The following is a 12,662-nucleotide window of genomic DNA, read 5'->3' as shown; positions in this document are numbered from 1 at the left end:
TGTAACAGTATATAAATGTATATAAATGTATATAAGTGTATAACTATAAGTCTCTATAAGTGTGTATAGATGTGTGTACCAGTATGTAAGTGTATATATGTGCACATCTATAAGTGTGTATAGTGACAGACTGTACATGTATATACTGTATATATGTGTGTGTATATATACTGTATATATGTGTGTGTATATATACTGTATATATGTGTGTGTGTATATACTGTATATATATGTGTGTGTGTGTGTGTATATATACTGTATATATATGTGTGTGTGTGTGTATATATACTGTATATATAGTGTGTATATATGTGTGTGTGTGTGTATATAGAGTATGTGCATGTATATGTGATGTCAGACAGACCTGCCTGCTTTGGTGATGATCATCTCAGTTCCTGCTTCGTGAAACTTCTTCCACAGATCTCGCTCGTGAAGAGCCACTTTTATGTTCTCTATGTTCTGCAAAAATACAAAAACAAAAAAACTATCAGGCATTAGAAAAGAAGAGACGGAGAAGTAAGGACACGACACTTTTACAAAATATTTACAGAAGTTCATCTGAGTGCACACACACACACGCACACACACACACACACAGCACACACACACACACACACACACACACACACACACACACACACACACACACACACACACACACACACACACACACACACACAGACACACACACACACACACACACACACACAGACACACACACACACACACACACCAACACACACACACCCACACACACACCCACACACACATACACCCACACATACCACACACGCACACAACACACACCACACACACGCACACACATACACACACACACACACACACACACACACACAGACACACACGCATGCACCCACACACGCACGCACACACACACACAGACACACACACACAGCACCACACACACCACACACACACACACACACACCACACACACACACACACACACACACACACACACACATACACATACACACACACACACGCGCTGCGGCGCTGCATGAGCTGAACGTTCCTGCTCTTTCAAATTATTTATTATTAATTAAATGAAATATAAACGTGCATTAGTCAGAGTAACTGGGACAGTTTTGACTTTCTCTTATATATTTGTGTTGTGTATTTAACAGCTGTTTGCTGCTCGTCGCCCGAGTGTCTGAAATGAAAACGTTTTCCATCTGGGGATCAATAAGAGTAATCAATAACAAGCAGTAACAATAACTCTGGATCTGAAATAAAAAGTTCACTTTTATGACCGGATTTGTCGTATATTTTCTGAGCATTTTTTGTGGTTTTGAGTTTTATTATTTTGTGATTTAAAAACATAATTAGTGGTTTGCAGTAATTTATTTGGTTTATTGCATCTGAATACTGGAGTGGTTAAATCTTAATTAAAACTCAAAAAAAAAAAAGTATTGTACTCATAATAAAGTACAAATCAAGAATGAAAAACAAAAACACAAAAAAAATCACATGTTGTATTTTTCTCCATAAACACAGAGACGTTTCCCCCCCTCCCCGGGCCCCAGCTCGTCTGTACCTGGTCGTGTTCTCTGGATCCAGGGGCCCCTCCGCTGGCGCCGTGTCCCACTCGAGGCGCCTCGCTCTGGGCTTCAGCTCCACACGAGGCCCTGGGCTGGTCTGGAGCCGCGGAGCTCTTCTCCTGCAGCATCTCTCTGTCTCTGAGGACGTAAAGTAAACAGGTAACACTCACTTTACTCACAAAAATACAAGAAACACACACAAATAAGAATACACATTTTCACTCACTGTATTTCAATTTGTCACCAAACTAAAATTTCAGACTCAATTTCAGTACTAAAACATATACTCGATATATTTTCTGAACTCAACTGATCCTTTTAAAAGTTTTTTTTTTAGACAATTTTGTAATTTCCAACACAAAGTAAGAGTATTTGTTTATTACACCAGCTGTTCTCACACTGTTCTGATCAAAGTCAAAATGAAAGTTTTCAGGAAAATTCACATTTTTTACAGTTATGTGGGTTTTTTTAGTATCAACTCTTAAATCAGTCAGTTTCTAGTTTTTCTGGTATTTTGACAACTTCCTAAATTAAATTGCAATTATGGTTTTAAATTGCCTGGGAAGAGAGAGACAAAAGAAAACAAAATAAAACATCTCCTGCTGTCTGAGCGTGTGCGCTGAGTCCTGCTCTAATTAGACATGAATAAATGTCAATTTTTTTTTCACTATAATATATATACATCATCATTTATGCTATAATATATATACATCATGTATTTTACACTGCCATACATGTATGTCATGTTCTTTTGCACTATAGTATCATGTCATAAAATGCTATAAAATATACATCATGTTTTTACAGTATAAATATACGTCATGTTTTTTATGGTATAATATATATGCCATGTTTTTTTTGCACATTTATAATATATATACAGTATATATACAGTGTGTCTGTATTTACACACACACACACACACACGTTTTTTTTAACACGATAATGTATATATTGTACATCATGTTTTTTTTATGGTTTATCATGTTATATATCCTGTTTTTTACACTATAATACAAAGGCAACTCAAACTGAGAGTATTCAGAGTATTCAGAGTATTCAGAGTATTCAGAGTATTCAGAGTACAGTTCTCTGATTGGTCCATGTAACAGAACACAGAGTGAGGTGGATTTAGTCTGAGCTGTTTCAGGGACGAGATCGTGACGAGATGTTTCAGGAAATATCCAGAGTTGATAAATGGACCTGAGTTCATGTTTAGAGTAAATATTATCTGGAAAACAAAAGTAAAACTAAATACTTTGGCTGTACCTGATTTTTACCATCTTAAAAATGTGGAAAACAGAACTAAATCATTTTAAACGAGACCAGAGTGGAGTTTTACCATCACGGTAAAGTTAACAGCAACTAACAAGGTAAATATGCACTTCCTGATTATTGGACAATAAAACACTTTATACTTCGATGCAACGAGCACATTCAGATTTATTCTGACCTCAATAAATCTATACTGTGTATCTGCTCAAATACATGCGGAAAAATCAAGAATCAGCAAACACACTAAACATTTCTAAAACTGCTCCTTAAACATTATTATAATGAAAATAAACGGATCCATCATCAATACAAACAAAGGAAAATCTGACATGACCAATTAAAAACTACAACTTTATTTCTTCATTTATTTTCATATTATTTATTCAGTAAAATTCTGCTTTCTGATAAATATTAAAATACAATAAAAATGTTCATATTTTTTAAAACTATAAAAACTTTGATAAAGGTTCCACCAACTGAAGAACAAATAAAAGACTCCAGGTTTAACTTTAATCTAAATAATAATCAAAGTATCTCATAAAAATACACTGTGTACTGAGGTCCTTAATTTTCACTTTTATGCACAAAATCGTTTCATTTTTCATAATTTAAAAATGTCCTGCGCACCTAAAGTCCTGTGTGTGTGTTAAAATCACACACACACACACACACACACATCACGCCCACACACTGCCGCGGCGGAGGGATACGCCTGAGAATATAGTCCCGGTGTTTTACAGAAGGATTCTCTGTTATTCTGACATTTATAAATAAAACGTGTGTTAATGTCCTCATAATTCACGTCACACTCACACGCGACACATGGGGACGTGCTCGGAATAAAATGTAGGTAAAAAAGTATTATTTTTTTCTTTTTTTTTTTTGTAACGTAGAGCTGACATGTCCATAAAAAAGCAACACGACACACCCTGAACTCATCCCGACCAGAAAAATTTGGCGAAAGAAGGTTCAAATCTGTCAACTTTTTTTTTTTTTTTTTGCCAGTTTTCCAAGTAGCTTCTTCATTTCTGACACGAGTAAAGAAGCTGCTCCTGTATCATGGACCCTCGGGACGACTGAGGGAAAACACAGAAACATAAAGTTCATCCAGAATCAAAATAAACACGGCGGTTTAAGCAATTTTGAAATCGGACTGAGGCCCAAAACGAGACTCAAAAACCGCGGAAACTGGGCCTTTTCTGTGGTCGGCCCCAAACTTTAGAACTTCTCCCCCCTCGTGTTATCAAATCATCAAATCAAACTTTACTTATAGAACGACTTTCATACAAAAAATACAACAAAAAACACTTTTACTCACAGAATTTTAAAAAAGCGTGAGAGTCGTGTGCTCCTCTGACTGTTTTTTTATTTGATTTTATTTGCTATTTTTCTTTTTACAAATTTTTGTATTTGTATTTTGTATTTATTTATTCCTTTCTCTCTCCTCTTTCTCTTCTCTCTCGTGCTCTCTTTTTCCTTTCTCTCTCTCTCTCTTAAATTAGATGAAATCACGATTCAGTTTTAATCATCAAATTGCCCAGCTTTCTCTCTCTCCTCTTTCTCTTTTCTTTCCCTCTTTCTCTTCTCTCTCTCTCTTTTCCCTTCTCTCTTCCCTCTCTCTCTCTCTTAGATTGTCACATAGATGAAATAATTATAATTTTTTTTTTCACCAAATCGTCCAGCTTTCTCTTTCTCCTTTCTCTTTTCTGTCTCTCTCTCTGCCCTTTCTCTTCTCTCTCATCTCTCTCTCTTCTCCTTCTCTTGTCTCTCCTTTGCCTCTCTCTCTGCTCTTTGTTTCCTCTCTCTTCTTTCTTTTCTCTCTTCTCTTTCTCTCCTCTCTCATCTGTCTCTCTCTCCTCTCTTTCTCTTGTCTCTCCTTTTCCCCTTTCTCTGCTCTTTGTTTCCTCTCTCCTCTGTCTCTCTCTCTCTCTTATTTCTCTTCTCGCTCTCTCTGTCCTTTCTCTCTTCTCTTTCTCTTCTCTCTCCTCTGTGTCTCTCTGCTCTTTTTCTTCTCTCTCATCTCTCTCTTCTTCTCCTCTGTCTCTCCCCTCTCCTCTCTTTCCTCTTTCTTTCTCTTCTCTCTTCTCTGTCTTCTCTCTCTCTCTTCTCTTTCTCTTCTCGCTCTCTGTCCTTTCTCTCTTCTCTCTCATCTGTCTCTCTTCTCTCTCTCTCCTCTTTCTCAGCCTCTCTCCCCTCTTTCTCTTCTCCCTCCTCTGTCTCTCTCTCTCTTCTCTTTCTCTTCTCTCTCCTCTCTCTCTCTCTCTCTCTTCTCTTTCTCTTCTCTCTCCTCTCTCTCTCTCTCTCTTCTCTTTCTCTTCTCTCCTCTGTCTCTCTCTCTCTTCTCTTTCTCTTCTCTCTCCTCTCTCTCTGTCTCTCTCTCTTCTCTTTCTCGTCTCTTGTCTTTCTCTCTCTCTCTCTCTATCTCTCTCTGCTCTTTCTCTTCTCTCTCCTCTGTCTCTCTCTTCTCTTTCTCATCTCTCGTCTTTCTCTTCTCTCTCCTCTGTCTCTCTCTTCTCTTTCTCATCTCTCTCTGTCCTTTCTTTCTTCTCTCTCTCTCTCTTTCTTACACTGTCACATGGATGGATGGATCTCTCTTTTCTCTCTCCCTCTTTTCCTCCCCTTTCTCTCTTCTGCCGATGAAAGCTCCATCTCGTGCCGACGGTAAAACCTCAGACTTTATTTTGCCAAAACCCGAAACAGAAGAAAGTCTTTAGTCTTTAGTTTTTAGTCTGAGTTTGGGCACAGTTGGTGTTTGAGGAGATGAAAGTGTTTTAAAAGAGAATCTCACAGTTCATTCAAGACCAAAACTAAAACAAACGAACACGCCCACGATAAAAAGCTCAAAGATGTAGCGCTACTGATTGGTCTCCGTGGAGATAGAAAGCTTTAATGCCACACTGTGAAACATTCCAGACAAAACAATAACTGTTAGACTTGTTTTCTTCTCATTTCATCAGTCGGAGTCGTATCTGGAGAGATTCGTGCATGTTTGACTCATCTTTAACCACTTAATTTCAAGACGTCATCTCTGTTTTCAGCTCCGGCACACGCCCACTGTGTCGGCCGCACTTCATTCTCCAGTTTTATTTTATTAATCGCTGATACACGTAGGATTCTGCAGCGTCACGTCATCATTTTGGTACGAATGTGAAAAAAAAAATGCTATGCTCTAGTGCAGAAGTCGTGGAGGTACTGCAGGGAGCTCGCAAAGTCTTTGGCTGATTAGACTTTTTTTTTAATATATGTTTCTTAATTTTTGAAGGATGAGAATGAACCAGTTTTCAGTGGGTTCTGTCTGTTCGCTCTTTCATCACGTCTGTTTCTCTTTCTTCATTCCCTCGTCTCTCGAAACACATCGGCATGGATTTTATCGTTTCTTGTTCGGTACATGTGAAGAGTTCTGTTACAGCTTCACTTTTACGCAGAGCGGAACTTAAGCTCCTCACGTGCGACCGAGCATCGGGAAGAGGTCAAGCAGCTTCAGTCCCTGAGCGCTTAAACCAGACTCCAGACTCCACAGCCTCCTCCTCTCTGTCCATGGAGCGACCGGGAGAAGAAGAGGAGACTGGAAAAGTTCCATGTCCTATACCAGGGGTGTCCAAACTTTCTTTATCAAGGGCCACATATGTAAACACAGACAAAGCAGAAGACCGATCGAGGGCTGTAGACTTGTGTTGAATACAGTGAATAATTGAAATCTGTGAATGTTTAAACACGTTCGAATGACCTTCAGTCTTTATTCGGGCTAAGATCCTTAACACCAAACACTAAATATTAAATATTCGCTTTATCAAGGTAGATTAAAAAAAAAAAAAAACTTGCAGTAAAAAGTTATTTTTTAATTGATGTAAAGTCATTTGGGCCAATTCACCTGGAAGCCTGAGGGCCAAGAAACATTTGTCTGAGGGCCACATTTTAGATTCAGCCCACGGGCCGTAGTTTGGACATGCCTGTCCTAAACCAAACTCTTGTCCATGTGCGCTGTGACTCCTCTCGTTTAATCAGATCATTATAAAAGTCACATTTTGAGCCCATTTTCTGAGCTGGAGATGGAGCTAGATTCAGCTCAGGATTTCAGGATCAGCCTGGACTTTTTAAACGACTTCGACAGACCCCCCCCCCCCAGTATTGAATGTACAATAACAGAGCAGCTGTTTGTACATGCCTCAAGTGGAGGAGTTCAAGTATCTCGGGGTTTTGTTCTGGAGTGAGGGGAGGATGGAGCGTGAGATTGACAGGTGGACAGGTGCAGCGTCGGCAGTGATGCGGTCGCTGTATCGGACCGTTGTGGTGAAGAGGAGCTGAGCCGAAAGACAAAGCTCTTGATTTACCGTCAATCTTCATCCCTACACTCACCTCTGGTCATGAGCTCTGGGTAATGACCAAAAGGACTAGATCACGAATACAAGCGCTCGAAATGAGTTTCTTCTGCACGGTGGCTGGGCGCTCCCTTAGAGATAGGGTGAGGAGCTCAGACACACTGGAGGAGCTCGGAGTAGAGCCGCTGCTCCTCCACGTGGAGAGGAGCAGTTGAGGAGGCTTAGGCATCTGTTCCGGATGCCTCCTGGGCGTCTCCCTCGGGAGATGTTCCGGGCATGTCCCACCGGGAGGAGGCCCCAGGGAAGACCCAGACATGTTTGGGGTGAAGGAAGTCTGTGAGTCTCTGCTTAGACTGATGCTCCCGCGACCCGGCCCCGGATAAGAGGAAGAAAATGGATGGATGTTTATACACGACAAGCCCAGTTTTATATAAAACACAATTGTAAACCATATATATTGTAGGAGGTCCCTGCTCCAAGTCTCCATCAGTTCGGGGTTTCCTGGCCTGAAAAACGTTGAAGACCCCTGCTCTAGTGTGATGTGCAGATATCCACAGGAGGAGCCCACAGCACACGGCGCTTTGTTGTCATGATGTTTACGCCGACGTCAGCTCCCACTGGACACCACAGTTTTCTGACACGGAAATCAACGTTTGTTTATTTTATGAAGTTGTTTTAGATCAATGTCGTGCTTTAAAACACCCAAATTATAACAGAATGATCCACTGGTGCCATAGATCATTATTTCCCAAAGACTGGGTCACGATCCTCAGGTGGGTCGGGATTTTATTTGGGTCGCCTTGTCACGATCTGCATGTCAGTCTGTAATATACTATATCCAAACAGGCGACTTACGGATCCTTTTATTTCTGGTTCAATTATAGTTTTTCTTTGTTTAAAACTTGAGTAATACTAATTGTGCAGAGACACGATCACTCAGTCAACAATAAAATATCCTCAATAATGTTCAATAATGCTCAAATACAACTTTACTTTGTGATTTATAAATAATGTCGACTGACTGACTTGGGTCGTGAAGGTTTGTGATTTTTAAAATGTGGGTCCCCAGAAAAAAAGTTTGTGAAACACTGACCTAGATTATAACTATAGAGCAAACACAAGCACTGTATGTCTCCTTAGGGTTGGGTATTATTCAGAAATTGCCGATACGATCACGATCAATCATGTCTGTGACACTAAAAGTCTTTGTTAAATCACTTCTTCTTGTGCAAAGTTCATATGAAACACAAACATTTAATCATCAAAACAATGAAAATGTCAAATGTGTCGCATAAACGAGTTTCCTTCCTCTGAACAAACAACAAAACTGTAGCTGTAACAAAATAATTTAGTTAAATAAACCAAAAAATACTCTTGGTGATATATCGATACAGCAGCCCACGATATCGATACTGAATCATCAAATTAAACAATACGATATATCGATATTTCAATATTTTTGCACACTCCTATGTCTCCTTTAAAAAAATATTGTGAAGGAAAATGGAAAATATAATAAAAAAAGTGTTTTGTGAACGAGAAATGCACAAAAACAGTGGCTTTTTTAGCGTCACCATAGCAACAGCTCTATCTAAATATTCACACAAAACATTAAAATACAGAAGAGTTTAGTCATTACGTGAACATAGTTTTAAAGTTTTAGAAAAAAAAATCATCAGTCAGCATCTGACTTCAGAAAGAGAGTTTGAAAATCCTCTGGCAGAAGTGTGTTTTGCCCATTGGCACAGCAACGGTATTTTGGTCCAATAAATCAGCAGATTATCCAGCACAGGTTTGTACCAGAGGAGATAAAGTCCTCAAAAATTGTACTGAAGTAAAAGTACTGTTACTTCAAAATAATAATAAACTAGTAGAAGTACAAAGTAGTCCAAGAAATTACACAATACAAAGCAAAAAACAAAATCTAGTCAAGTTAAAATGACTTGAATTAAGAAAGTTTGATCATGATTTGAGTAAATTTCACATGAAAAGTAAAATGATCTGCCAATTGAACGCGACTGTTTGTGCTTAAAATATGAAGATACATCTTTACTACACTTAAATTACAACAACTTCTTGCACTTAAAATAATAAACTAAATCTAATGTTGCTTGAATTAAGACAAACACATTTATCATTGGTGGATAATTTTACTTGTCAAGTTTTACTTTGTAGTTTACTGAAGTCGTGCTGGGACACCAGAGTGGATTCGTGTATGGGGCGCTCTGGATTGTGGGGCGCGGTCTTTTTTGGTGGAGTTGGAGGCTTAAGAGCGCGTCTAATAGCCCAAAAAATACGGTACTTTTTCCTCCTTGCCGAGACTTTTGGCTTTAGGAGCAGATTTCCGTCATTATCCTACATCACACACTCGCTGTGTGACGACGAAGAGAAAACGAGTGTCCAATAGGAGCTTTGTTTTTGTTTTGTGCTCTGTCCATTTTGATTGGTCCAAACTTTGCCAAAGAGTGAAGTGAGTCAAACTAGTCGATGCTCTGAGCGTCTGTGTTTGTAACAATTGAAAAAGTCGCTCTAAGTGCAGTTATTTCTCAAATAAATGACAAATTACACATCTTGGTCTGTGGAATTGTGCATCCTATTTTATTTCAGTCAAAATTAGGGATGGGCATGATTAGTTCGATTAATCGATAATTGATCATTAAGAATTTCATCGATTATGTTGATTTTAATGGACAAACCGAATGTAGGTCACTGTGTGTATCGTGACCAAACAGGTGTGTACATGTCTCTGCATCAGAAGGAGCGAGACACAAACAGTGGGTCAGTCTGTAACGAACCGAAGCACAAATGTGGATTTAACGATGATTTGTACAAGAAATTCCACACTTTCCGTTGCGTTGGGACAAGTGTGAGTCCATGTGCACAGTGGATAAAGCAGCACATATGTTTCTGTGTCCAGTGGGAAAAAGTTTTTCCAGGTGAGAGTCGCTCAATGTGGATGACGAGGCCCCGCCCCCCTCCCCCCGTACGCTGTCCTGGTTTTGACAAACACAAATCTGGTCACACTGACCTGTATTCACCTGAGTCATGTCTTTTAATCCAACAGAAATTGAACCACATCAGCGACACAAGAGCTGGAGTTTTATCTTTGCTTAGTTTATGCAAATTAGCGATGCAGTTTTAAGTTTTGTTTCTGTGAGATTTGAACAAATCTGCATTAAACACATTATAATGTCAAACAGGCTGATGTGACTCTAGATTCGTTATGTTTATATGTCGTAAAGTTGAGTTTATTTATGCAGATTAGTAGTGCAGATAGTAATGCATGTAATGATGATCATCTTAACCCTCTCCAGGCAGACGCTGCAGATTTGCAACAGCTAAATGCCAATTACCTACTTACTCCACATCCATATTTTATGAGCTTTTTAAACTCAGGAGCCTTTTTTCCCATCCATGCTGATAAACGTGGACGACGCAGACTGTGCAAGAATGACTCCACACAAACAACCTGTAAGAAGTGTAAAGTACTTTTGTTGTTTACAAAGGATAAAAATTGTTTCTTGAAGCACCACATGAAAAACTGATGTTGTTGTGCCACTGTAAAACTGTTACACTGTGATTTATGTTTTCATTGTTATGAAATGTGGTTTACAAATAAAGTTAGTCTTCATATCATTTTCAGTCTTCAGTGTTAATTTACCACACGGGACCAATACTGCAAATCTGCAACATCCCAGACACACTGGATGTGAATGTCTCTCAAAAAAAGTCAGGATTGTATATTACTGCCCCATATGATCATTTTCCCCAAATATCAGATTTTTCCTGTTACTAAAAATTAATTTCAGCCTGAGAGGGTTAATATAAAAATGTTAATGATTAATTGAAAATCAATCGTTTATTCTCCTGATGATCGATTAAGAAAATTTAATTGATTGCCCATCCCTAGTCCAGAAATCCAAATCCAAATGTAATAAACCCCATTGAAATACAGGAAGTGATGCGGCTCTGAGCCCTGGACCTGACACCAGCTGTTTCCACCACCAGGAAAGTCATGCACTTTTTGTTTTGTTTTGTTTTGAGGCAATAAGGATATTTTTAGTTTATTTACAGACTTGATATTTTGCACTTTTGTAGCTAAAGCCCTAAATTAAACATTTTTTATATCCTAAAAGTTGTTTATTCATGTTTGCTGCGTGAGTGTGAATTATATCTTCCGTTTTGTTTTTTTTTTTTTCATTTGTATTTCTGGTCCTGTAGTTTTTATTACAGCCACATGACACAACTACAGCAGCAGATTGTGAAATAACAGGTTGTACTGAAAAAAAAAGGATGTAAAACACTTCATTAGGAGGTAAAAGGGGGAGTTTTAAAAGCAAAATTAAGAAAAAAATCCAGGCGAGGATAAATTTACTAAACCTGCCTTTAGGTCTGGAAGAGTTTTAAACACAAACACATCTCACTTTTATTCATGACGAGTGTTTCTGTTGCTCAAAAATACAATCATTCTCTGCCTCTCCACAGATCTGACCTGTAATGTCGCCTGTAGTCGTCCCTTGAGATAATCTCCACTGTGGAACATTCTAGACAAAGCAACAACATCTCCATGGAGACAAATAAGTGACAACACACTAAATAAGTCACAAAATCTGGTGTTTTTAAAAAGAAATAGACACAAAAATGAGACAAACCGAATCATATCTGAAGGAACGCGGCGAGAATTTATTTAAAGGCGCCGTTCTGGGCTCAAGGACATCGTACGAACAAAAATAACTCACGCAGGAGGAAAAGTACGCTGCTAGAAAAGTACGGGTTCTTTAAAAATTTACTCAAGTTGAACTGCCGACTAAACTTCGACTAAAATAGTTTCAAATAAACCGGATTTTACTGACACTTGTACGCAGAATTTCAGCCTAATCGTCTTTTTGTACCTTAAAACTTTGGTTATGACGAAAATCTGCTGCGTTCTGTTCAAATAATTTCAAAATAAGACGGTCACGGGTTCTGATTTTAACCCAGAAATAAAAGACAACAGGGAGCATTTTGAGAATTAAAAATGAAATAAAAACATTCATAAAATAACACTGTTGTTTTAAACGATTTATCATAAAAACTAGAGATGTAACGATATCCAAATCTCTCGATATTTTCACGATATACATCCACGGTACGATATTTATTGTGATATTTTGTGGAGACTAAAAAAACTGTGACTTTTTCCTGTTAAAATGCCCCGACAAGACTTTGGTTCTGTCATAATCCAAACAAAGAAGATTTAAAAGTGATTATAATAGTTATTTCTTCATGTATTCGGCACTGAAATGGAGCAAAGGATCATGGTCTATGTAGTTAATCCATGTGTCGTTTGTTCATTTGTTTTTCAAAATAAAACCAAAAATAAGAAAATGAAAAAAAAAACAACAACAACAAAAAAACAAACAACTATTTTCTTCATTATTTGTCTCCAAAACCAAAATAAAAAAAACAGATAAAGATTTTTTTTTTTTTCATTTTTTGATAAAAAAAAAAAATCCAGTTTCTGTGA

At 38.2% G+C, this 12,662-nt stretch overlaps 1 protein-coding gene across 1 annotated transcript in view; it reads right to left on the bottom strand.

Moving 5' to 3' along the window:
• Nucleotides 1–12,662, bottom strand: part of tbx4 (T-box transcription factor 4) — a 104,932-nt gene that overhangs the window by 32,230 nt on the left and 60,040 nt on the right. Inside the window, exons 3-4 of the mRNA XM_055166719.1 lie at nt 1,559–1,700; nt 365–459 (exon numbers count right to left, since the gene is read on the bottom strand). Coding sequence (XP_055022694.1) covers nt 365–459; nt 1,559–1,700 — 237 coding nt within the window. The remainder of the gene's footprint in view (nt 1–364; nt 460–1,558; nt 1,701–12,662) is intronic.

Source organism: Boleophthalmus pectinirostris, unplaced genomic scaffold, assembly GCF_026225935.1.
Source record: "Boleophthalmus pectinirostris isolate CB_2022bp ecotype Guang Dong unplaced genomic scaffold, ASM2622593v1 HiC_scaffold_9, whole genome shotgun sequence".
NCBI classification, from domain to species: domain Eukaryota; kingdom Metazoa; phylum Chordata; class Actinopteri; order Gobiiformes; family Gobiidae; genus Boleophthalmus; species Boleophthalmus pectinirostris.
Note: the sequence above shows the minus strand (reverse complement) of the source record. Positions and strands in the feature narration are given on the sequence as shown.